This window comes from Polypterus senegalus, chromosome 12, assembly GCF_016835505.1.
Source record: "Polypterus senegalus isolate Bchr_013 chromosome 12, ASM1683550v1, whole genome shotgun sequence".
In the NCBI taxonomy this organism is placed as follows: Eukaryota; Metazoa; Chordata; class Cladistia; order Polypteriformes; family Polypteridae; genus Polypterus; species Polypterus senegalus.
In genome coordinates, this window is record NC_053165.1 from 30,910,152 (window position 1) to 30,937,587 (window position 27,436).

Below are 27,436 nucleotides of genomic sequence, written 5' to 3' on the forward strand. Positions count from 1 at the left end.
GTGAGAAAAGCGCTAAATAAATGTAAAGAATTATTGTTATTATTATTAAAACCTACCTAGTCCAACATCTTGCATGAATTTCAAGATTAACTCTCCCTCTGGGAAAACACATACAGGAGAGGTAAATATTTATCACTGGCTGGTTAAAAAATACAAAATATTTAGTATTCCTAAAATGTTTCATTCTTGAAGCAAATCATTTCTGAATTACAATACCAACACAAACTAACGCCTTTTAAAAAAACTGACAAAATTGTACCCCATTTTTAAATAACGAGACATTCTAGAGTTCAAAATATATCAACTGTATTTATTAAAGTCATCCTCTACACAAATATCAGTGCTTCTAAACTCATGCTGACATCTCCTTCCTTTAAGGTAAACAGGCAAAAGACGTTCACACAGATATACAAAAGGAATGAACGAACAGAAAACAGAAACGAGCATGGGATTGAGCCTAATGTCAACCATGGACTTCTGAGAGACTGCTTCTCACGGCCACCGCGAACACATGACATTCACTCATGGCCTCTCTGACAAATTCACCATAATGTTTATAAGTAATACATAAAAAAATGAGACAAACTACAACTGGTTGTGTACCAGTAATACTGTGAGTTGTTGAACTGTAATTAACCAGTGAGTTTATAAATAGCAATAGAGACGTAAGTGCTGGAAAGTGAAGCACTGGAAACGGCAGTGAATTGCTGGAGGCTGAGATCCTGAGGACTATATGTTTACTAGTGTTGTGGGGAACAGACCACTGGGAGGTGGCATACTGAGGAGCATGGTGATATACAGGACAGTGTAGGGATAGGAAAGGAAGGTCAAGTATTTTAAGCTAAATTACAGAACACTAGTGAATTGCTGGAAATTGGACTGGAAGATAATGTATCATAGCTTTTTTTATGGTTGATGGTCAGTCACTTCCTGGACTCAAACCTCCAAAATCTCAACCATCAGCCCAGCCGTAACACAGCCTGCCAAGTTAAAGGAATGTTTCCTTTGCCCAGGAAGCTTCTGTACTATGGCTCTTCATCTCAGTGTAGCTTGATAATAATGAGGACAGATGTACTGGTAAGTGAATTACTGGTAGTTGTGTATAGAAGAACATAGTATTGTAAGTTATAGTATCGAAATATAGCAAAGCAAAGTGGATTAGAAATTTTAAAAGTGTAGAGATAATGCAATGTAGCAGAACTGATTACATGTTAATATAGTGGTGTAATATAAACATTTTTACTGGGGATTAGAGGAGACCATATAAAACAAATTGCTGAGATGAACTGGGGATTGGACTAGTGAGAAGTACCTTGCAGTGTTGGGCCTACATTTATAGTAACAGAGAGTGGAGGACTAAAAGGCCAATTACTGCGAAAATGACAATAAGTAATATAGCAGCTGTTCTAGGAAGAAGAGTACGTAAAAGAGTAATAGTAGAAGTTCAAAGTACTGAATGGTGCAGATCATATGGCAGGGCATGAAGAAGGGTATCCCCTATTGTATGTGGAACAATCGATAATGTAACAATAATACTCAAGTGTGCAGAAATGTCCTGGAAAGCAAAAGATGTAGTGCAGCAAGAGGCTGGTAGTAAAGGAGTGCATTGTTTTGCTTAGTAACATATATTAAAGAGACTGACTTCTGTGACTAGTGAATGGTGGACAAAAGAAAAGAACAAGAAAGTCAAAACACTTGTTCTTTTTCAAGGAGTACTGCAACAGGTAGCGGGAGGAAGAGATGATACTGAAAATGAACGGTATATTAGACATTGAGGAAGGAACTAGAAAATGTAATACTGTAAGAAAGCACTTACATTTACTGGAATATTATTATGGCAGAGATAGAAATACAGTGAAAATTAAAATTATAAAGTGTGCAGTTTTCTAGCAGACTCAGAGTGAGAAGTACTAAAAATGTATTATTATATGCGGAGTACTGGAATGCTGTGTGTACAGTGATAGACAGCATCAGGGTTTAAATCATAATAACAGAAACCAAGGTAAAGCATAAGAAATAAAAACATTAGGGGACATGATTAGAACACAGCATATGAGAGAATTTAATATCTTAAGTGAATATTTAAGCATTTGCACAGATTTCCTCTGTGTACTCAGGTTTTTCTCCTACATCTCCAAAAATGTGCAGGTTGAGTTAATTGGCAATTCTATAATGGCCCTGCCTCAGTGGAGGTGTGGGTATATATGTGTAGGTGGGACCTGCATGGGCGAGCATCCTGTCCGTGACTGCTTTCTGCCTTGTGCCTGATCCTGCCAGAATAGGCTTCAGTCTCCCTTGGAGCCTAAATTGCATTTGGCACCTTTAAGAGTGTTGTGTTGTGTTATGTTTGTTCTTAAATATTGTAAAGTTTACTGTTATACTTTAAGTGTTGAGGCATCTTTATGGTATTAATCTAAATATTCAAAATTTGAATACAATAAATTATGCAGGTACTGTAGGTTGTGCTAAGTGATACATACACAGTGGAGAAAAGTGAGGAGGACAGGGGAACTGGAGTGTAGGGTTAGTATTCAGGAGTGGACTTAGAGCAAGAAAATTAAAGAAAGAAGTGGAAAACAAAAATGGTGAACCGCGTAATGATTACATTTAGCACATACAGTACAGTAGGGTGCCCACCCTCCTCATTCTTCAGTTTTATACATTGATAAGATGATTAGGAAACTTCGAGGGTGGCTAAGACCCTGATATCGGCAAATCCAAAAACACCCCTGGTTCAGTACTGCGGGTATTGGTGCATTCTTACAAAGTAATGTTCCAGGTAATGTTAGAATATTGTGATTAGGCTTGTCCCCTATCTTGGATTGACCCAGAGCTCTGTTGGTGAAAGTTCCTCCATCTTTCAAACATGCAAGTATTCTAACTGGCTGAGCCAATGAAGAGCCACTGTAGTCTGAGCAGCTAGAATTGGTATTTTATGTAGGAATGGATTGGTACCATCACTTCACTGCAATGTGCTACACTAGGAACTGGGATGGTAGTTAGGGCCTAAAAAAAGCACTGAAGGACAATGGACTACAGTGATATCAAGAACTGCAGGGAATGTACAGTAAAAGGTGAACATTCACTGTAAATTTGTGCCAGACTTAAAAGATTTAGAAAAAGTAAGACACCCAGCTCATGCTGATACCCGGCAAGATCCCAGAAAAAAACATGCAGACATCACAATAGAAACAAGATGATAACAATTGCAAGAACAAATTGGTTCCAGGGAGGACAAGCAGCAGCTGGAGAAGAATCAAGACATGAATCTGCAGTTGGAGTTGAGCTGGAACCAGAGCTGAAGGTGCAGTTGGAGCCACAGCCAAGGCACTGGCAGCATTATACTCATGGAGTGCAAATTCAGCACTCAGGCTGAATACAAGAAGTATACTCAAAGTTTAATTCATCAAGGTAAAGACAGTAAAACTCGTGGAAGGAGCACTGCAGTCCTGCTCACTCCAACAGGCAGTCTGGGCATCTTTCCAGTCCTGGGTTCTTGGGGCCTGAGCTTTGGTCTCTTGTTCATATAACCTCCACCATATACTACTGGTAGTAATCTCATTCAGCAGAAATGGTGAATCTGTATTCAGGCTTGTCAAGAGTGTGAATTGTATGTGTATGAGAGTTGTTGTGATGTTTGTGAAGTGAGAAATATATGTTTCAGTAGGTGTGGAAGTATAAATATACACTGGTCAACAAAGTTGCATATACTCATGCAATAGATCAGGAAATAACACAGAGGGCATATTTGCAAGACTATATGTGAATGAGTATGTGTGCATGTGAAAAGAGATCAAGTATTAAGTTTTATTGTGTTTGTATGGAATATACTGTGTGTGAGCATCAGGGGGCCGTGTGTATGCTTGTTTGCTGTTGTCCAGCATTGGACACCATAGGATCCCATTCTATCAGAAAAATTGTTATGTTCGTTCTCCACTAAAACATGAAATTATAAATTTATCCTGGCCATCACCACAAACTACATGGGGTAAGTAACAATTGCAAAAATATACTTTTAGGTGGAGTATTCATTTAAGACTTTGTGTGCCTGATTATTGTGTGCTTGCATTACAGGATGTCAGACACAATGTAACCAAATGATGTCACATTCAGATGAAAGCCTCCTATAAAGGCAAGTACATTCAGCTTAGAAATGACTGGAGGACAGTGGAATTTGGATGGAGGAGAAGAATGAGACCAGAGTCCAACCTGTCTACAGAGAAGAGATCAGAGGGAACCAGACAGGAATGTGCCAAGAAGCTATACACATTTGCCCTGACCAGATGGTCTGTAAGAGCCAGAATGCAACCACAATAATATTTTGAAGGCTCCTTCTGGTGATGTAAGCAAGAGGTCGCTAAGGCTGCTCTTCAGACTGGACTCTGGAATAAACAAAGAAGCAGAGTCATGAGAGGATGCTGCCCGCTGGACCCAGCTGTATGGTTCAGTTAGAATCCTTTGATGTGGCAGTAGGCCTCCAGACTGGCAAACAGGATGTAAAGAAACCAGAGGCCAAAAAAGAACAAGCTGGTCATGATCTTGGGGGTCCGCAAGCCCCCCAGCTCCCCACCAACTGATGGCCGGCGCCGGTACAACAGGACTGCCATATTAACAAAGGCGAAGATGGTGAAGAGGGTGACAGAGAAAGCCAGCGATCCTGGATACACTATGAAGTCCTTTCCTTGGGAGTTCCAGTAGATGGCTGCCACAGACCAAGCCACACCGATCCCCAGGAACACATTGACTGCATTGCTGCCTGTCACATTGCCAATGGAGGCATCTGCATACTGGTCCTGAATTGCTGCCACCTTACTGGCAAAGGTGTCTATGAAAATTGAGAGAGAAAGCGCACACAAGCAAGTGAGTAATCACAACAGACAGTGTCATACTGAACAGAACTGATAAACTGCAAGAGAGTCTCTTAGTTATATATGGGGAGTCATGCATTTACATTGCTAAAGCGCCTAAGCAAACTAGAGATTCCTGTGCTAGTGTACAGGGTTACAGTAATCAAGACAACAAATAAAATCTAAGTGAGATCCCTAAAGATCAGCTCATGCCCTCTCCCATATTGAGATTACCTGGTATAGAGGTGCCCAGAGCTACAAACACTACTGCAGTTACTGCATCCTTCAACCCCACCGTGCAGCCAAAATGCGAAGCTAAGTCTCCAATCAGAGCTGTGAGGAGCCCAATGACCAAAATACAGACAAAGAAGCAGGCCCAGCCGTTCCAGTATTCAGTTGGTGGTACACAAGCAAACAGCACCTTCCAGAACACCGTAAGAAAATGCATCACATAGTCAAAACATGATGGTAGTCGTTCCTCACGGCCTTCTTCGTCTTCTTCATCACCATCACCTGAGTTAAAAGAATTCAAGTCACATTAATGCTGAAGAATTGGTAAAGTAGAACAACTGTTTGGCCACTAGAGGGCATAACTGTACAACAGACTTTAGTCTCCCTTATCCTAATTGAAAAGGTTCACATAAACGTAAGATCAATAAGGATCGCCAAAAACCATAGACACTGAACAAGCTAGATCTGAACTTGGTCAGATTTGTTGCTAGGCCCTGAACAGGTACAATTCTTAATCTGTCAATTGTGATTTACCTGCGCTAACTGTGACAGCCTCCAGGAACTGTTCTCTCCATGAGTGCGTTCCAATCACCAGTGCAAGGTTGGTTTTTTTGATAAGTTTGTCCACTGTACTCTGTCAATAAAAATAATCAAGTCAGAATATGTGACTTATCTCACCAGATCTGTTTTTGTGATGAAAATGTCTCATGACCACTACTGGATTTATTTATCCCCTTTAAAAGAGAAGCCTTCAGAATCATGGAATATATTAATTTGTCAAATAACATTGAGTAGTGAAGCTTTTTTAAATACATTTTAAGAAAAGAGTGTCTGTTTTTGCACATTGCAATAGGGCTTAAGGTAACCCAGGTCCAAGCATGAAAAAAGACCTAAACTTACCAAATACATTGTCACATAAGTAAGAATAGGAGACAGTTTATGGGCTCATATAACTGTATTTGCTCAGCAGACCAGGCGTTGGCGCTCTACTCTTAACTCTTTCTCCTATTTTCCAGGCAGAACAGCTGAAGAATCACCCCAATAATAATCACTTCCAGCTTATGATGCCATTTCCGGTTTCACCATCAAAGTCTCACTTCCAGATGATACCACTTTGATCCCAGAATACCACCTGCTTGTTACATTCCATTTGTTCCATTATATATTGTATGTCTGCCATTCTTATAGATCAGTTCTGTTCTGGACTCCAGTCTGTAAAGACCAAACCACTAACCCTTTAACTTTAACTAAACGGGAACGGTCCCCAACACATTAACTTTGCTCTTGTGTGTTTTGTTATAGTCGCCAAGATTTTGCTGTTTGAAGATGTCCGAAGAGCAGGATCTAAATGTTATGCTTACCAATCTGGCCACAGAGCTACAAAGGGTGAAGCTGTAGTTGGGAGAGACACAAACAAGGCTGGCTGAAGCTGAAGCAAGCACAAGCATGGGCAGCTGTATAGGAGGACTGGGCTTGGGCTCCCTCTCAAATCCTGTTATCATTACAAGACAATGACAATATCGAAACCTATTTCCTTATTTTTAAAAGGACGCCAACTCACCATCACTGGGAATGTGAGGAATAGGCGCAGCAGACCTATTGTGACCTTGGTGAGGAGGAGGCTGCTAAACTACGACGTGCTCAAAGCCGAAATTCTAAAGCACTACAGTGCATCAGCGTACCAGCAGGTGAGGTCCCGTTACGAGTGACGCTTTGATCCAATGAAGCCAACTCGGCCACAAATGTATGAAATCTGGAACATGGCTGGGCACTGGTTACGACCATATGTAAACCATTACAACATCCACTTTCAGTTTAAGAAAGTGTCCCATCCATGTTTTTGAGGCATCTTTGTGAAAGGGAATGGAAACTAGAAATAATTATTTTATCACTAATTCTTGGAACTTTTCTCCTTGAGATAAGAATACATTTCCTGTTTGCTCATGTTAACAGTCAACATCGAGGGTTGAGTTTAGACATAATAAGGGAGCTGACCAGCTAGAATAAAAACATGTCTGAATTTTCTTTTGAGAAATTTATCAGAAAATGCTAATATCCAGGACCTCAACATGAATTTAAAAATCAATGCATTTATACCTTAAATTTATGACTTGTAATGCACTGATTGGATAAGAACATTTGAGTGGAAGACCTACTGAAAGCAGACCTGTAAATTTGTAGCACTTGTTTCTCCATTAACTAGTACTTGTAGCCGAAGAGGAAAAAAACATATTGCCTATTATCGAAGCCAGCTGCAGTTCCAAAAATATTGCAGGTGAGTCATTTCACTGCAGCTGCAACTGAAGCAGGCTGAAATTTAGCGTCATGGAATAATAAAAATAGCAATGTCTTTGAGGATGAAAAGCTCTTATGTAGGGTGGCAAGGTAGAACAATCATTACTGGTGCTGCTTCAAGGATCTAAAATCATGGGGTTGAATCATGTGCCAGGTTGTTGTCAGTGTAAATAATCATAACAATCTCCATATGGTCACTTGGATCTCTCATGCATCAATGCTGAGTGGGGTTTTAACACTGCAAAAAAGAAGATCAATAACCAAACTTACTCTAATGAAAGCAGCCCATTTGGACCTTCAGGTCTTGATCATTTATTCTAGTTTAATTATGGAAAGTGGAAAATTGTTTCTAGAACTCAGTGAAAGATGAAGGATGAAAATTTATCTTCATTAGTAATACATACTGCAGCCATACGTAAGAAAGCATGTTCATCCTGAGCACGTCTTAATCCCTGCAATAGAGCAACTCTTCCTGATTGGCCATAAGTTCACATTTTCCTCATATGTACCACCAGTCGTTATTTGTCTGATGCATTGCTGTACCTTCCAGTTGCATGTTTTTCTCTTTTTTGTCTCTCCAGTTCTGCTCTCTTGTCCCTTCTTCTGTTGGGTCTTTTCATCAGTATATTCTGGCCCATACAAATACAGCTCAGCAAAAATGCTAAATATCTTCATAGTTGGACATCTTGCATATTTAAAACAATAACTTAATTGTCTAAATCCTAAAAGAAAATGTACCAGAAAGTAGTAGATTCTAAAAATGAAAGTAGTAAGTATAGCAGTCACAATACAGGCAGGAGGAAACCACAGCCCAGAGGGGTAGAAGGTCATTACAGTGGGAGAGAAATTCCTCAAGATGAGGTGCAGAGCCAGTTTTCTTTTAAAATGTCCAAATCTCACTAGTCATACTTTTAAAATTCTTTTCCAATGCGATGTGGATACACTGCTTTACTGTATTTGTGCAATCTCAAGATGAGGATTAATATCTGCTAACATTCTTGCCTTAATGTAAGTAAATAAAATTAATGTAAGTAAATATAAAGTAATACATATTGTGACGGGAGACCTTGACCATTACCCGGCCAGGACGCCAGCGGAATGGAAGGACTGGGAGAGAGAACATCTCTGAGGCACTCCCTCCCCTGGAATGCTAGAGGGCAGCCCTCCTGGGCGGCTGTGGTACCACGGATTCTCGCAGGGCATGCCAGAACTTGGAGTTTGGTACAGCCCTGTTGGGTTCTGTGAGGGCTGCCAGGGGGAACTGCAGAGACCTATAATGGACTTCCACCACACCTGAGAGTGATTTCAGGTAATACTAGTGAGCCACCTGGAGCACTCCTAGGAGTAGAATAAAAGGAGCCATCTCACTCCAGGAGCCAGAGTCGGGAGGAGGTGGATGAAGCTTGCTGAAGAGGAGTGGAGGCGGACAGACTGGGAAAAGGAACAGATTGGCAAAGAGAAGGAACTGTGCTTACTTTGCTGTACTGTCCTGTGGCTATTGTGTTGCTGTGGGGAGCGAAGGAAGCACCCCACATGTAAATAAACTGTGTGCTGTGTGGCAAACTTGTGTCACAGCTTGTCTGTGTCCAGGTTAGGGTGGCTGTATGCACCCCGGTGGTTCACAATATCTAAAGTAAAAATGTTAGGTTTGAATACACAATGGGAGGTCTGAAAATTGAAAGTACACCTTATGAAAAGGATTTAGGAGTCAAAATAGACTAGACACTAATAACTGCCAGACAGTGTTCAGAAGCCATAAAGAAAGTTATCAGAATGTTAGTTTATATAGTGCCCTGATATGTAATGTACAAGTTCAAGGAGGTTATGAATAAGCTTTATAATGCACTGGTGAGGCCTCATCTGAAGTACTGTGGGCAGTTTTGGTCTCCTGGCTATGAAAAGGACATAGCAGCACTAGAAAAGGTCCAGAGAAGAGCGATTAGGCTGATTTCAGGGCTACAGGGGAAGAATTATGAAGAAAAATTAAAAGAGCTGAGGCTATACAGTTTAAACAAAATAAGATTAAGAGGAGACATGACTGATGTGTTTACAATTATGAAGGGAACTAGTCCAGTGGATTGAGAATTATTTTAAAATGAGTTCATCAACAACATGGGGTCACAGTTGGAAACTTGTTAAGGGTAAATTTTGCATAAACAGTAAGTTTTTCTTTACACAGAGAACCATAGTCACAAGTAGTGCAGTAGACAGTAGGACTTTAAAGACTTTCAAAACTAGACTTGATGTTATTTTAGAAGAGTTAAATGGATAGGACTGGCAAACGTTGTTGGGCTGAATAGCCTGTTCTAGTCCAAATTGTTCTAATGTTAAAAATGGACATATTTCATAAATTTAAGCCTTATGTTTCATGTTTGGGCCTGGGTTACCTTAAGCCCTGTTGTAAGATGCAAGAAAGTATTTTTTAAAATTATGACAAAAGATTCACTTTAGAATATAATGTTATGTGGCAAATTAATATATACCATGATTGTAAAGAAATAACTTTGACTTGAAAAATACCGAACTTATCCATTAAAGGATCACTGACGGATCTTTATAATAACCGTTTTTTTCTTTGTGGTTCCATTCTTGATCTGTAAAGTGATGCCTTCACTGTAAGGGGTCTCTTTCTTTGGTTTCCATTAAATCTCTGCATGTGTGAATGCATATTCAATGACCAGAGTCAGGTCACCCTGAGATTAACTGATCTTACTGATAGTCATTTCCGTGATTGACTATCTTGAGTACTTAATAGGGTTATCTCTGTAATGATGCCACTTTTTAATCTTCACAGGATATATGTTGTGATATGGCCTTATTGATGTACAGAGTCAGTCTCTCTATGAGTGATCCCTTTCCCTGGACACTACAGACTTCATTTTGTGATGCCACACCTTCTCAGCATACAATTTCTTGCATGTAAAGTGGATTTCCTGGAGTAAATCTAAGCAGAAATGAACAAAACAGAAATCACATCACTATTTTGACTCAACATGCTCTTAAGGGGCATTTACTTTATTTCTACTTCAATGCTTTAAGGCTGAACTGCTGAGATTTTCTCTACAGTGGTACTGACTCAATTCCACACCCCACTCCATGCACAGTCACCAGATCAGGAGAATGAAAGCCATCAATTTGAAAAGGCTTATTGATGACACAAGTGTAACTTGTTCCACAGCAAACTGGAAAAGGGTAGGAGAGCTGGTGGCAGAGCATCACAGCATCAGAGTAAAAAAAATCACAGCATCAGAGTAAAAAAAAAAAAAAAAAGTGGACAGCCAGTCAGAGATGAGCTGCAGAGCTGTCAAACATGGAGCCACTTTGAGCTCACATTTTTCCAGTCCAATCAGAATGGAAAATATTAGGCATCATGGGCAGATTTTCCTACCTGACAGAGTAGACCATTGGCAGTCATAGCAGCCCGAAGCTTGCAAGAGGCACAAATCACGAGTAGCTGTTTATATGAAGTCAATGTAGATCATGAAAAATCTCAAGTGACTAGAGCTGTGCTTCACAGTGGCGTAGCGTAGTGGGGGCGGCAGGGGTGGACCGCACTGGGCGGCACTTTTAGGGGGCGGCAAAGAATTACTGTATATTTAAGCCTTTTAAATTGAAATACCTAAATAAGGGGGCGACGAAATTTTCCTCCACCCCGGGTGGCTGACACCCACACTACGCCACTGGTGCTTCAGCCATCCTTAAAACACCATTAGTCCTATACTGAGTGGCCATTTTATTAGGTACACCCCCTCAATACTAACTCGGCTCCCATTAACCTTCAAAACAGCCTGATATCATCAGGGCTTGGTTTCAACAAGGAGTGGAAGTGCAGCAACTTCTTCTCATAGCTAATTATCTTAATTGAGATTTGGTAAAGAGGCAGGTGCTTTAGATAAATTCACTGTTGCATTCTTGAAACCATTGCAGAATAGTCTTAGCTTTGTGGGATGTAGCATTATGTTGTACTGCTGCCATAAAGGGATGCATCTCATCGACAATGATGTTCAAATATCCCTAGTCATTCACATTCAAGCAAAAAACACACTCTACACCATTTTGTAACACTGCCACAATGCTCTCCTGATATGCAGCAGAACTGATCAATGGACTCATGAAGTTCTAAAAATATCCAGATTTTTCTCATCAGATTCATCAGAACCAGTGATATTTTTTAGTCTTCTACTGTTTGTGCATGTTAGCCCACAACCTCCACAATGACTGGAGCAGAGTTAGTTTAGATGGTTGGCTGCCTCAGTCTAATTCATGATAAGGTCTGATGAGTTGTGTATTCTGGTATGCCTCTTTTTAACAGCACCATTGTGCTCAGCAGTTAACTGACTGACTGTAGACTATTAATTGCACTATCCATTCTTTTATCCTCCATTGATTCCTTTTATTAATGGTCTGGTTCTAAGCACTGGATCACTGTTGGAAGGATGTTTCTGAGTGGTGGTCCATTCTCTATAGACTACAGCAACACTTATTCATGACAATCCCTGCAGAATAGCATTTTCTGATGCATTCATGCTAGTACTCACTACCATGCTGGGTTCAGAGCCTTATAAGTCCTTAGTCTTTCCTATTTTCACACCATACACATGAACCACTGGTACCTGAAAGTTTCTTTTAAATAATATAATTTAAATAAAGGATGATGTCATTGATTGATTACATAGAAGAGGAAGGTAGACCTGAGCAAATGGCCACCCACTATATAAAAACACTTTCTCTTCTAAGCCTCATCATGATCCCTTTGCTTCTGATTGCTTATTTTAAATATCATTCTCTTTTTTCTATCACTGTTAAAACACTTTCTGGGATCTTAAATATCTTAGACTGCTTACAATTTCTGTGCATTAATATTTGCCCTTAAGTAGCTATGTGCTGTCATGATTAGCCTCAGAACTGTTATACACTAACTTTTCTATAACATCCAGTTTCCTACGTCAGCCTTAATTCTGTGCATCACATTTTGTGACAGACTCAGCACTTACCTTGAATTCGTAAGATTCCTCTATTATGACTTCTAGCTTGCTGTGTTCCCCAAGTATTGGCTTTCCCATCTCTGCAATTCTACGTGCTTCCTCTTCCTCTGCAGTTGGCTTTCCCTCTGGGTCCTCTGTAGGATGGATAGTATGTGAAATTAACAAAAGGGTAAGGGGATAATAGTCTGAATATGCATGACAGTGATCACCATGAACATTTTACAAGGCCAAAGCAGCAGAGTATTATGTATTATACTGCTAATTTAAAATCTGCCTATCCCCACATTAAGAATTGCCCTATCAATTTATTAGAATGCCTTGGAATCTCCATAAAATGGAAAGAAGAAGGTTCAGGGCTCACCTTGGTTCAGTAGCAGAGCTGTAGAAAAAGAGAGAAAGGTAACAATAAGAAAAAAATGAAATGAGTAATGAATGATCAATAAAGATGCCATCAACTATATACTCGTACAATACAAAGTTAAGAACAGCTTGCCTGATATTCCTCTCTTTAGCCAGCGAGGCTCATCCAGAACAATGAAGAAGTTCTCCTGCTTCTCATATTCCTCATCATCGATGATTCGAACCTGCAGCTTTTTTCTACACAAGGGAACAGTCTTGAGTTACTTTGATAGAAAAGCCCACTATGAATCATCGCTTCACTGGCCCATGTTTACGGTATGTAACTGAGCACTACTGGATCATCTCACAAGTTCAGACGTCTCCAGAACAGCATGTCCTTCTTCCATCTTAAAAAGACGTCAAAGCATGGATTACAATACCAGCAAGAAAGGTGAAAGGTCCTGAAAGAAGCTGTCACCACTACTCATGTCTCTAGGGTCCAGTTACAGCTTGATTGAAATGGCGGAAGAAACATTCTATGGTTAAAAAGCATCACAATGTATTTGTTCAACAAAAAAGAGATGAGGATCTGCTTAAGATGAAGAGATGTATCTTTAACTTAACTAATTATAAGAATCTAAGAATATATCGTATTTAATTCAAGATCTGTCATAGCTTCAAAGATTTATGATCTGCCCAGGTTAAAAAATGTGAGTTGTTAAAACACAGATTCTTCACATTTTAATAGACAAAATGAAATTGATCCAAGCAAATACAATCAAGATCTGATGAAGCCTAGAATTAAACATTACATCTCTGGAGAAGGGATCTAACCTATCGCAGATGTACCAGTATTTCACTGAATGTATTGCAATTCCAAACTTAAACAGAAGCAGATAAAAATCTAGTACATAGAAAGAATTTCACCTTTTCTAGTACGGTACACTATCTCTTCTAATGCCAATCTCAAATAAAGAACTAGTTAATTAACCAAATGAGCAACCCTTGCAGTGTGGTCACCTCTCCTCTTATTTGTACACTTTCTCATGTTCTCAGATAACTACTATATTTTTGATAAAAAGGATACATGATCTAAGCAAGATAGAAGTTAATATCTACAATATAAAAAACAATATATATATGTTTGTGTGTGTTTATACGGTCTCTCTGAGTAATGTGACTGGTCAGCTTGGCTTTGGTTGCTCACTGCTTAGAATGATGACACAATACTTTAGGAATGCATAGTTCAATTCCTGATTGTAACAATTTTTTTATATTATTTACAAGAAAAAGCAGTTAAAATGGAGCATTTCAGCAACAACAAAGCAAATAATTTACAATTGCTAAATATTAACAAGATTTGATTTTTTTGATTTGATATACATTGTCAGTCTTTTCGCATGACCTTTGGGAGTCAGAGCACAGAATTAGCTGTTGTACGGCATCCCTGGGTCAATTTTCAGGTTAAGGGCTTTGCTTCAGGCCCAACAGAGTATAATCCCTTCTGGCAGTAATGCAATTTGAATCAGCAATCTTCCAGATACCAGCACTGAATCATTGCCAAAAAGTTGCGTTCAAAGATGGGAAGTACTTGCAAGAATAAGTGATGTTTTCACAGTAGATAGTGGTTCACTTCACCTAACTAAGGAGATCTGGGTCTTCTGCTCCAGAAACATCTCCAACTGGATTTTTTGATTTCAGGATTTTTGGGTATACTGTATAAACAAAATTCTGCAATATTTTCATTATTAACCCTAACCCTTTCACTTTCTCTTTGTTGTATTCAAGTGTTACTCATTTCATGTGCACTGATAATGTCATCGGATGAAAAATATACATAGCTTCCAGGTGTGGGCCAGCACATGGTGTATTGGACATTATTTTGCATAAAAAAACATTTTTGAGAAGAGTCTGGCTTAGAGATTCTCATTCTTATCTAGTGACTAGTTCTCCATTTGTTAAGATGCCCTATTTAGATTCAGATTTCTGCTTTTCTGAGATGAAGTTTGATTCTGAGTTTGTCATTCCACTAAAAAAACATTATTTTTATTTTTTTTTTACTTTGCTAGATTGTGAAATCCACATGATCTACATGAACTATCAAATAAAAATCTGCCTCTTTTAAGAATCTGGTGCTATGCAGATCTGATCCCATCCAGTACCCTTAAATCTGGCATAACTTGTTATGGCCATTAAAATTAACCATTAACACAGCCCAGATTCTAAGATCTGTACAATATAAAAGTACAGCAAGCTGATTACAAAGACAAGCTGTTCCAAAAGTGTTTAAAAACAGAACATCCCAATTGTTTAACGGTGAAAGGTTTGCCTGTGCCCATCTTCTTTATACACTTACCATTAAGATCTGTAATCAATTCTATTTGTGCAATGCTGCTTTGCCAAATAAATCACCAGTACAAGACACACCACCACTACAGCTTTGCACCCAGGATCTCAATGATCGGTTATAAACCAGACAAAAAAAGGGGCAAGAAGAATAAAAGGAATGAAATATGACAAACCCCGGGGAAATTGGCATGATTCGATAAAGCAGAATCAAAAGACAAGCCTGCAAGACAGGGCAACCTGCGCAGAGACTCAATCCTTCGGACTGCTGTGGACACGCTGTTTCTTGTCAGAGCTGCTTTGTCTTCCTGTCAGACAGTCCCCCGAGGGGAATGGCTACTACACCATCACCATAGCAACCCACCTCTGTGCACTTTTGCAGGAGGAGATGAGAAAAAGAAACTGTACCCATTGCCAAGAGGTGTTGGGTACTTGCATTGGTAGCAAATGCTATCAGAGAAAAGGTCAGAGGCAGGAATGGGAGTTCAATAAAAGTGACAATGAGGGAATTACAGAAGGTTAATTTTCATATGTCAGGAGTGGTGTGCAAAGGTTTTTCCGATCATTTGTGTCGCTGCCCAGCTTGCTATCATTGATAATTTGCTTCTCTCTTCTACTTCCTTTCTTTAATGATGACTACCACACAGAGTGTGACCTCTTTGTCTCATGCACCTGCTCTTCTCACTGTTTGCTGACCTAGCCCATTTTTCCCATTTATGATCATGGAACCTAAACCACTTGTATGTGTATGTACGTCTCTCAACTTTAATCCCATCATCTAATTGAACCTGCTCACATCTCTTTTTCCTATTCAGATTCAGATCTAAACTCCTTCCTAGAATCCAATACATATAAATTCATGGCACAGAAGGCAACTAAAGAGCTGGAGACAGAACCTTGTGCATATAACCTTAGCAGTGGACATACTTACACAGTCTCATCGTTGCTGAACTCCAGTTCTCCCCTGCTGTCTTCATAATCTACACTGCCTCCGCGGGCAGTCCCATCCTCTGTGTGATATGGTACCACCACCGTGCCCCTGGCTCCTGAGTTTCGTAGAACGGCCACTTCCATGGTGCCCACACTTTCACTTACACGTGTCACCCTCTCGCCAAAAGTGAAGATTCCAGCATGGTCGTCATCAAGGATAGTTACCATGGTCATCACCGGCTCGGCCAGTCGGCCTTTTGGAGAGTTTGGTGAGGAATCACACTCAAACATGCCCTCTGCATCACCAACACGAAGATTCAGGAGACGCACAAAGAAGTGTTCATCTTCTTCAAAGATATCGTCGTCAATAATGCCTACCTGTAAACACAGAAGTAGAGGAATGAGGATGAGCAGCAGCATGCCATGTTATCTCATTAACTGGTGTCATACATGTCTCACCTGAATTTCTTTGCGTGTCTCTCCTGGTTTGAATATCAGGGTGCCCTCACTATATTCATAGTCAGAGCCTGCATTGGCAGAGCCGTCCTCCGTGCGGTAGTCCACGTAGAAAGTGGACTGCCCCTCCCCACCACTGCATATTGCTGTGAGTGTCACCATGCCACAGTTTTCCACACATTGGTAATGGGCCAGTTCAAAATAGATGTGGCTACAGTTCTCCTGGGCTTGCTCAGTCTGGACTTCCTCCAGGTTGGCTGTTCGCTTGGCATGGTCAGCTGCATGCTTCTTCAGCACATTACCGGCACCAATCATCATTCGTGTGGCCTGGACACGGTAAAAGGCACGACTCTTCTGCTGGTGCAGCAGAGCATAATAGTTGGCCATTTCGACCAGCTGTTCCAGCTCCTTGTCTGGGTGTTTTTGTTTCAGGTCCTTGAGGATGCGGATGACCTGTGGTGATAAAAGTGCAGACTGTCACCGGGACTGCTTTATTTCATTCTTTGCCAAATTCCATTCTGCTAATATCACACTCCAACTCTTTTTCTCTTTTACATTCAAGTCACAAGATGCAAAATTGAACAGTTTTATCTGTTTTTGACGACCCTTTATTAAAAGTAATTGTAATGTAAACTACGCACACATTAACATAACAGTAAATGCATATTTAACATTTAAATATAGTGTACTGGGAGCTTTGTCCCCTGCTTGCTTTGATTGCCAAACTCCAGGCCTGCACTACGCGCTAGCCTCTTTGCGGTTCTGCCACTCATTTATGGGGATGTGAATGTACAATTTAATCAGATTTTACTTTTCATGTGAAGTGTTACATTTGCATCCACGCTACGTATAACTACCCTTGATTGCATTTTACTTCTTTCTCTCTATTAAATAAAATTACTTTTTCAAATGTTTGGCTCTGAGATTTGTTAATTGTCTTTGCAAAAGATATTATAACCAGAAACTGTTAATGTTTTAATACGAATGGCATGTCAAGATCTCCTTTGGTGTCTAATGTTATCCGCGGAAGATGTACTACATTACCTTTCTTGGATACATCCTTCTTTTAGCAGTAATTTGTACGGTGGAAGACCGGATGGTGTTAATTGAAAATTCTTTGAGATATTATAACTCAATGTTTTTTATCTTCCACATGTTCACCACCAACTGTTTCAGCATAGTGTATTGATAACTGATTTACATTTTTGGCGTAAATTCGTTTGACTTCCTCAATGCTAGGATTGCCCGTGTACTCATTTTTTCTGTTGATAACCCTACATGATGAAATTCTTCAATAAGATTTGGATATAATACATCTTCTTTAATTGGGAACTTAAAGTGAGGAAAATGTTAAAATTTATAAGAGTTGAGAGCGCAGGAAGTGTGTCTGACAAAAGCATTCACAAGACTGAGGGGTGAGAGGACCGTGGTCTTGTTTGAAAATGGTTGTAAGTAGGGCGTGACTTGAAAGAATCTCATGGCAAAAGTAACCGTCTCACGCGACTTCATTCCAAAAAGTCTCTTCAAAAAGTCACATCTCGTCACAGGATAAAGTCTTGTCTCCCAAGATTTTTTTATTATAATAGAGAGACATAAGCGATGAAAGACACACAGCACTCATTCAAAAATAACTTGAAACAATGGTGTTTAATAATGAATCAAATTTAGCGTCCATTTGCCTTTTTAATAGGTAAACTGGGCTTGTCTCATTTTCACAAGTTTGTTGAAATCATGGGGAAAAGAAGAGAGTGCAGACAGGAATATGTTTTAGTTTGTTGGAGACTGACTTGTGTAGACATTCAGTGCATGCGTCTATTGTGCATTCAAAACAAGCTAGTCTTGCAATTGTGTTCACTTTCTTATATTTGGCAGTTCAATGTGAAATGAGACAATACCCTGAGCGCCTTCTGGCTGTTTTACAAACACACTATAATGTTTTTTGTGAAGCCTTAACATTTTCAATAAAGAAAGTTGAATGACTTACTTCTGCAAGTAGCATGCTTTATTTCAAAATATTTTCATAGCTGAAGACTTCATACTTTTGTTTGGTAGGATCACACTGCAAATAACCTACAACAGTCATTGTTCACCATGCTTCATGGTAAAAGTAAATCTATATCTCTGAAAATTTGGGTTGTATATTCTCTTAACATTCCTGCTTGGGTCTGGTTTTTGGATTGAAGTTCATGAAGTTCATGAAGAATTGGAAAGGTCTGGAGTATGTGATGCTATGGGGCATTTGAGGAACATGTCCATGTTTGTTGGCTTTTTTAAATTAAGCATGCAGTACGGTGTATTACAGATTGTAAACTGCTTGTAACTGGACTTTAGAACATAAGCTTAACTGTCCTCCATATTTTAGTCATTCTTTTCCCCTAAACACCCCCGGTCATTAAATGGCTCTCTCTCTCACACCTTATCCACCTAATAATTAATCTGTGGTGAGCATACTGGTGCAAAAATGGCTGCCGTCACATCATTCAGGTGGATGCTGAACATTAGCGGTGGCTGAAGTGGCTCCCACTCCCTATGTAAGGAGCTTTGAGTAACGAGAAAAGCATTATTATTATTATTATTTGGATATTAGAAAAATGCAGATGAGAACAGGCCATTCAGCCCAACAAAGCTCACCAGTCCGATCTACTTAATAACCCCCTAAAACAATAAAGTGAAGGCTGATTTATTTATTTTAAAAGACAGTGTTCAGAAGCCATTCAGAAAGAAGGAATATTAGGTTATATGGCACAATGTGTGGAGGACAAGTCGAAGGAGGCTATGCTCAAGCTTTACTGGTGAGGACTCATCTGGAGCACTGTGTGCAGTTTTGTTCTCCAGGCTACAAAAAGGACAACGCAGCGCTGGAAAAAGTCCAAAGACACAACTAGACTGATTCAAGGTCGACAGGGGATTATTGTTATTATTAGGAAAAATTAAAAGAGATGAGCTTTTTCAGTTTAAAAAAAATATTATGAGGTCACATGTCTAAATTGTTTAGAATTATGAAGGGAATTAGTACAGTAGATCAAGACTGTTGCTTTAAAATGAGTTCACAGGGACACAGTTGGAAACTTGTTAAGGGTAAATTTCTTTCAGAAATTAGGAAGTTTTTCTTACATAGAGAACCATAGACAAATGGAAAAGGTCACCAAGTAGTGTGATAGGCTGTAAGACTTTAGGGACCTTGAAAACTCAACTTGAAGTTATTTTGAAAGAATTAAGCGGATAAGATCAGCAAGCTTTGTTGGGCTGAATGGCCTGTTCTCGTCCAGAACAAATCTACGGCATCCAGTAATCCACATTTGGGTTGGAACACACAAGTTGAGAAAAAAACTGCCTTATACTATGCCCTCTCCTTCATCAAATACACAAGACTCTGACCTTTCATACGCAACTCCTCAGTCCTTTCAGACTTATTACCAGACTTCTCCTTTTGTTCTGTACAGATATGACGCTATCTGTTTTATAGGACCTATCCCACCTGCTGCTAGCCACAGCAGTTGATAGAACTTAAGTGCAAAAAAACAACTCTAATACTATTTTTTCTTTCTGCCATTTTTATTCATTGAAGTAGAATTAGTTAAAGAAGACCTATTGGGTGAAATGATATGGCTATTCCTAATTAAAACCAGTGTAGAATATTGTTGCCTTTCAGCTTGTCAAGTGTTTTGTGTACTTGTAGTCACATGACAAAGTCATTAAAAATTGAACAGTAATAAAGAAAATAGATTTGGATGCAAAATATTCCTAGCCAGTGTTTGCCTGTGTCTGTATTTAAACACTAGGCATATAGCATTTTCTGTTAGACAGAACCTAGAGTACAAATCTATCTGAAGAAGAAGCGGGTGAGTGCACTGATATTTTTGAAAGTTGCTTATTTACCTTGCTAACTGGGCCATTAATGTCTTTTCTAGTACTTGTATTTATGCCATAAGCTTTCTTGATGTAGTAGTAACAAACTCATTCTGTTCCATTCGTAGCAATTTACAAGACACTATATTATGATGATTGACAACCTTACAATGTGCTACCTTCTCTAACCTTTTACTTTAGAATTGCATGTCAATTTAACACATCCAACTGTGGGATTCTGGAGAAAGCCAAAAACCAGGATGGACAGAGGGAGCCATATAAAGTCCTTACATAGAGTGCCTAGAGTGCCAACCACTTGCCATATTCCCTTGATAATTTGCATCCATTCATTTTCTAAATAAGGTTTTTGGACAACTGGGAAATATTCTGGAAGCAGCATGAACACTGCATAAAGAAGTCATGGAAGACATGATGCAGTTACACCAGGCATGGTTAGAGTCACCAGTCGGTCTAACCTGCACATCGCTGTACTTGGAGGGAAGGACATGGAAACTCAATAATCAGGCCAATTACTGAAATTGACTGTCACTCACATCAATGTCATACCTGCCCCCACTTTAATCACCCGTCTTGAGGTACAGAAACAGTAAAGGGTTCCATCAATCTTCACTCATACTTCATACCATCATATTCCAGAAAAAGTATATTAGCCTTTTCTTTTAAATTTGGAGACCAAAGCAGCAAGTAATTGTCTAGATATGGCCTTGTAAGTGTATACACAGCATACAACACCTACATGCCTCTACACACAATGAGTGTCGAGTTTTCAGCTTATGGCATGTTCCACTACTCCAGCCTTCATACACACTGGAGCTTTTTCATACTCACCTCTTTACGGCTCTCGTCAAGCTCTTTGCTAGCTTCAAGGGATGCTGCAGCCATAGCCAGACCAGCACTGCCTTCCAGAAAACCCTCAGTCACAGAGGCACCTCCACTTCCGCTTGAGGGGAACTTTCCATCCATCATCATCTCAATCCCTTTAGGTGGGAGCTCCCCTTCTGTTTCCACAATGATGCCTCGCCTCTTGTCAGCACGGTACCGTTTGTGCATATATTTGTAAAACAGGAGTCGTCTGTCTGCCACCCAAGCAAAGACCACACATATTGGGAAGAACAGCAGGGTTACCAGGGCCTCCCACACCTAAAAGACACTCGCAGATTTAGCCTGGTGCTTTGACACACAAATACAGTCAGATAACAGTGTGACCACTATGAGGCATAGAAGCTAACATAATGCAAATTAGAAACTAAGAGAAAAAGGGACATTAAGACACAACGTAAGCACCAAGTCATACACACAAACTTGTGCCTTCAATAAAACGGTTTTAGACATCAGAGATTGTGGCCTTACCTTGACCACGCCTGGCGAGAACACGGCCAGGATTAGGTAGAGCCAGATGTAGGCAAAGATGCTCCATGTGGCAGTGACAAAAAATACCCGGGGGTGTTTGATCTTCCTTGTTTCCCCCTCGGGGATGACCCATACACAGATGCCAATGATGACAAACATGTTGAAGGCAGCGCTACCCACAATAGTGCCTGGCCCCAGGTCACCTGCTTTGAACCCATGTCCCACCACCTCAATAACAGAGAGCAGGATTTCAGGGGCTGATGAGCCCAATGCCATGAGGGTGAGGTTAGACACTGTCTCGTTCCAAATACGGACGGTGGCCACAGTAGTCTCACCATTTGGCTTGGTAATGGTGACCTCCTTCTCCTAAGACGCAAAGAAAAAATAAGATGAACAATAAAGTGACATACTACAAGCAGAGAATATTAGAGAGAAAGGCACACAGTAGTAGATGGCACAGTTAAAGATGTAGACCCACCTGAGATGTGATGACCTCAATGGAAGCCATGAAACGATCAGCGATGATGGAGACACCCAAGAACATATATGCAAGTGCCACAAAGTAGACAATGGCCCGAGCCACCTTGTCCCCAGGGGAAGGACTCTGTGGCTCCCAGACAGGCAGCATAATTCCTGGTTTGCATTCCACTTTCTCTAAACAGGAGCCAGTGACTCCAGCACCACTTTCATTGGCAGAAGGCGAGACAGAGGGGGCAGCCTGGTCCTTTTCTGGCACGGACTCTGATGCACAGAGCATGAAGAAAACAGCAGGGAGGGTGACCAGCAGAAGCCACACGGGATGCAAACTGTGCCCCATTGTGTTGCAGAAGAATGGGTAGAACAGTGTACAGCAGGAGGAAGGTAAAGACAGCTATGAAATGGGAATTCTGGCTCGGTTGGCCCTCACTCTTATTTGTTGATGTGTGTATGCCAAGGATGGACCATGTACTCCATTTGGTTTCGAGGCTGCTCTCTGAGCCAAAGTCTCCTCTGCAGTGGTGTGGAAAAGGTAACACACACACTGCTCACATCCGCAGATTGCAAAGTCAAAGATCACTTGCAGACCATACCTGCATGGAGAAAGATTAGAAAAGGAGTCAAAACATTTGTACTGAGCCCACTGTCTCACTCTGTTGATCCACACTCACAGGCCATTTGTCTCTCAAGGGGGCAGTGTTAGCAAATACAATAAACAATTTGCACAAAAAATACATAATGGGAAATTAGAACTCCAGCAACATAAGAACATAAGAAATTTGACAAACAAGATGAGACCATTCAGTCCATCAAGATCATTTGTTTAGCTAATAGCTAAGCTAACCCAATATCTCATCCAGATACTTCTTAAAGTCTGTCAAGATTTCTGTTTCATCTGTATGGCTTGGTAGTTTGTTCCAGATTCCCACAACTCTGTGTAGAGAAGGGCTTCCTGGCTTCAGCTTTTCCACTGATGTTCTCGAGTACAGGATTCACTCTTAAGCTGAAAGAATTCTATTGCATCTGCTTTATCAATGCCTTTGAGAATTTTGGATTAGGTCCCAATATAGTCTCCTCTGCTCAAGAATAAACAGATTTAATTCTCTGAGTTTGTCCTGGGGTGCTCCTGGTCTCTCTCCTCTGCATAGCTTCAAAGATCTGCTATGTCCTTCTTGGAGCCTGTTGACCAGAACTGCACACAATACTCGAGATGCAGTCTCACTGGTGCAGTTTATACTCTAAACATTATGTCCGAACAGCTTTTACAATATAAGCTAACATTTCATTTGCCTTTTTAATCACTTCTGCACATTGCTTAGATGATGAAAATGTTGTGTCAATGTAAACTCCTAAATCCTTTTCAGAGATTGCTTCCTGTAGGACAGTTTCTCCCATCTTATATTCATAACTGACGTTCCTTTTGCCCACTAGTAACACTTTTGTACCACTTTTCTGCATTAAACTGCATTTTCTAAATGTTCTCCCAGTTCTGAAGCTTGTCCAGATCTGTTTGAATTTTTGCTGCATCCTCAGTGTCTGTCATTTCTCCAATTTTAGTGTCATATGCGAATGCCATTAATGTAAAGCGGTCCAAGGACAGGGCCCTGAGGAACTCCACTGATGACCTAATGCCACGTGAGGACAAACAAAAAAGGTCATAAAATGACAGAACAAAAACAGCTATCGCTTCGCTAAAGAAAAAAAAAATAGTAACCAGAACAGCCATCAAAACGGTAAAATGATAGCTTTTGGGAGGCAGCAACAAATGGTGGAAAGCTGTGGCTTAAAGGCTTTTAAAGTGACCCTCGCAGGCAGAATACGGATGGTTTTTGCCAGTAGCTCTTTGGAATAAGTTAATGTAAATTCATTATGTTGGTGAACCATGGCATGCTAATGGGGACACTGCCATCCCATGTTTTGAGGACACCAGTGTCTACTCAGTGTCTATGGCTTCTGTTCTGTTAATAACTAGCTCTGTTATTACTTGCTTAAGTATGGAAAATACACTTACTTCAAAGAAATAAGAAAGTCAAAAATGTGTTAATGGTGTAACCCACTTTCCCCTTACAGCTCTGACCACAGAGAGCCCATCTAGCTCCTGTTGAAACTGTCACATTTGTTTGGACTCCTCACTTACACCTACCCGCTCATCTTAAAATTCCACTCATTATTTCCATCCTTTACTCCTGCCTTACTGTTTCTCCTACCAAAAACAAAAAAAAAAAAAAATCAGGGTGGACACTTATGTTACAAAGACAACCTGCAAGTCCAATTAAAAAGCCTCTGAGGCTGGAGACAGCACACAGCTTATCACCTCAGTGATGAGCCTGCTGCCATATCACTGCTCTCCACTGTCCAGCATTCCAGCACATGAAAGCTCACTACCCTCTGGGGGTCTAATTCTCAGTGCAGGGTCACTTTTACCAGTCACATCTGTGGTCAGGAGCTTATAATGACCTGGGGCCTCACGTATAAATGGTGCGTATGCACAAAAATGCTGTGTAAGAATATTTCCACGTTCAAATCACGATGTATAAAACCTAAACTTGGTGTAAAGCCACGCACATTTCCACGGTACCTCATACCCTGTCATACGCAAGTTCTGTGCTCGGTTTTGCAGACTGGCGGCACCCAGCGTCAAAGCAGTGCTACTGTTCCTGTTGTAATGGATGGCCGGCTTCATATTCTGGCCCTCACCCCCAGGCCACCAGGAGGAGCTCTCCCAAGAGCATGGACGGGGCCCGAATTCCAGCAGGGCCTCATGGACTATGTAGTTTTTATGCACAGCCCTGCTGGATACCTTGGGGACCACTGGGGGTCACTGTAGGGAGGCCAGTGGACTCATTTGTGCACTATGACCCGGAAGTTTGTCACAGGAAAAGCAACGGGCTTCCAGGGGTGAAGAAAAGTACTATTTACCCTGACCCGGAAGGAATAAGGACTTGTGGACTGTTGGGTAGGAACATTTCCGGGTCAGGGAATATAAAAGGACTGAGGGCGCTCCCAGACGGCGAGCTGAGCTGGGTGGTAGGAGGGCAACGCGTCTAGGAGTAGGAGGATTGATTTATTGTATTGTTGAATTATTGTTGGTTGTGAGTATAGTGTGGAGTGGTAGTGCTTATTGCACATAATTATTATAATAAAAGAATAATTCTTGCACTTTTACCTGGTGTTTTGGCGTGGTGCCTGAGGGTTCAAGGGAGCAATAGCGCCCCCTACTGTGACACTGGCATAGCTGGCAGGATTCTCTCGCCATCTGTTGGCAGGGGACCTGCATTTAAAACAAATTTTGTGTACGCAGACGACCCTAAGAAGGTCCTGTCGAAGAGCACTTAGCGGTAGAAAACGCCACTCGCTACAGAAAGTGTTGTAATAGTGAGCCTTGCTGGATCAGCAAGAAATGGGGGAAAAAACAGGCAGAAAGAGTGGGAATAACCCGAAGAAACAGACCCTAACTGAGGCTGAGATGATGTGGACATACCTGACGGGCAGTGAGGAAGACAGGGCGCTGATAGAAGCTGGAAAAGCCCGAGCGGTACGGCAGCAGCAGGAAGATTGTCAGATATCGGATCCACCGGACTATCTGATTGAATGTGGGATACGTGAACTTAGTCCGGAGGTATGTGCAGAGAAAACGCCCGAGGCGCCGGGAACTGTTTTTTCTTATTTTCCAGAGGCCTGTCTGTGGAAACCCGACGGTGAAACTGAGGAATACCTTTTACCCGGGCAAGATAGCTGCTATATCGACAGGTCTAGCCACTCTAGGGATCTGCAGGGAAAGCCCATTCGCCAAGAACAGTCACGTGGACTATCCTGGGACAGGTTGGGTAAGCCGAAAGCGAGAACCGGTGTCACCTGACCAGGAAGAGACCTGCCTGTTCGCCGAAACCGACCACGTGATCTCACTTGAGGGAAGTCGGGAAGGAGAAGGTCAACATAGGTCCATCGGTGAGGTCATTTATTCCCCGACGGATCCGAGCTCCTTGAAGGGGAAGGGGGAGGTGAGTGAAGCAGCGCCGAATATAAATAAAGGTAAGGAGGAGCGGGATGTGACTGAATGGTCCGCCGTCAAATTCGAAAAGACGGATCACAGTCGGCTGGTAGCGGCTCCCCGTTCCTCTAAAAACTCCAAGTCCCAGGAACCTTTGTGCAACCCAGCAGAACACGTGCCAGGAGTGGACATTCTTATTGGCTCCCGGCCAGAAGGTAAGGCAAGTGAGGAGAGTAGCCTACCTCTGGCCGAACTAAATAACATTTTAGAACTGCGGGATCGCGAGAAACTGCTCGAGCCCGTATATGATTTATTACAGGGATTAAAAGACATCAAGAAACAGGTGGAAGAGTTGGGAGTGACGGCTGAAGCACCGCTGAAAGGGATATGGGATTATCTACAGCATTTTGGTCAGGAGGCTCCCGTCATGCTTGATGTGGCGGTACAGGTGAGTGAGACCGGTACCATACAGTGTAAAGGGACAGTGCGAACTGGGCCCACGGTTAATAAGTAGCGGGTGCCAAGGCACTGCAAACCCAACAAGAGAGTGGGGCGTGATGACAGATGTGGCGGTGAAAGCACCAATCGTACCGGTACAGCTGAACAGTGCTGTTACCTGGAGCGATGCGGTGCTGATAACACCGCCTCCTAAAAAACATAAGTCAACGGGCATACAGACAGCAAAGGGGCTCTCTCTTTCTAGTAGAGAGTCCCCAGCTGTGTCCAAGCCCCAGAGTAAGCAGGAGATACCCCAAAGTAAAGTGCAGGTCTCCTGACAAGAGGGAAAAACAGGTGGAGAGCTGCAAAGCGGCCGTAAAACCTCCCTTGGCGGACAAAAGGGAGGAGTTAACAGAATTCCCGAGATGTTTCCGGTCTTGGGGAGAAAGACAACCGGGAGGATGACAGCGGTGTTACAACTGTCGTCAGTCGGAATATGTTTGGCGAGCATGTCCTCGGAGGACAACGGAATGGAGGAATAATTGTTACGCCATTCCCCCTGGGTTTTCTGGGGGACCTGGACCACACGGCCGAAGCCCGACTGATGCGTCCTTCTGGAGGAGGACGTCCCTCGCGGGGCTGGACGCTCCGCCCCAGTGGTCATCGCTAAAGGGGGGGAATTGTAGTGGATGGCCGGCTTCATATTCTGGCCCTCACCCCCAGGCCACCAGGAGGAGCTCTCCCGAGAGCATGGACGGGCCCCGAATTCCAGCAGGGCCTCATGGACTATGTAGTTTTTATGCACATCCCTGCTGGATACCTTGGGGACCACTGGGAGTCGCTGTCGGGAGACCAGTGGACTCATTTGTGCACTATGACCT

The 27,436-nt window shown here is 41.5% G+C and overlaps 1 protein-coding gene across 1 annotated transcript in view; it reads right to left on the reverse strand.

Annotated features, from left to right (window-relative positions):
* Nucleotides 1-296: 296 nt before the first annotated feature.
* slc8a2b (solute carrier family 8 member 2b) overlaps nucleotides 297-27,436 on the reverse strand; it is a 63,655-nt gene continuing 36,515 nt past the window's right edge. Inside the window, exons 2-12 of the mRNA XM_039770937.1 lie at nucleotides 22,128-22,719; nucleotides 21,650-22,015; nucleotides 21,128-21,439; nucleotides 16,433-16,882; nucleotides 15,975-16,351; nucleotides 12,852-12,955; nucleotides 12,720-12,737; nucleotides 12,368-12,492; nucleotides 5,613-5,712; nucleotides 5,082-5,360; nucleotides 297-4,825 (exon numbers count right to left, since the gene is read on the reverse strand). Coding sequence (XP_039626871.1) covers nucleotides 4,449-4,825; nucleotides 5,082-5,360; nucleotides 5,613-5,712; nucleotides 12,368-12,492; nucleotides 12,720-12,737; nucleotides 12,852-12,955; nucleotides 15,975-16,351; nucleotides 16,433-16,882; nucleotides 21,128-21,439; nucleotides 21,650-22,015; nucleotides 22,128-22,466 — 2,847 coding nt within the window. The 5' untranslated portion in view covers nucleotides 22,467-22,719 and the 3' untranslated portion in view covers nucleotides 297-4,448. The remainder of the gene's footprint in view (nucleotides 4,826-5,081; nucleotides 5,361-5,612; nucleotides 5,713-12,367; nucleotides 12,493-12,719; nucleotides 12,738-12,851; nucleotides 12,956-15,974; nucleotides 16,352-16,432; nucleotides 16,883-21,127; nucleotides 21,440-21,649; nucleotides 22,016-22,127; nucleotides 22,720-27,436) is intronic.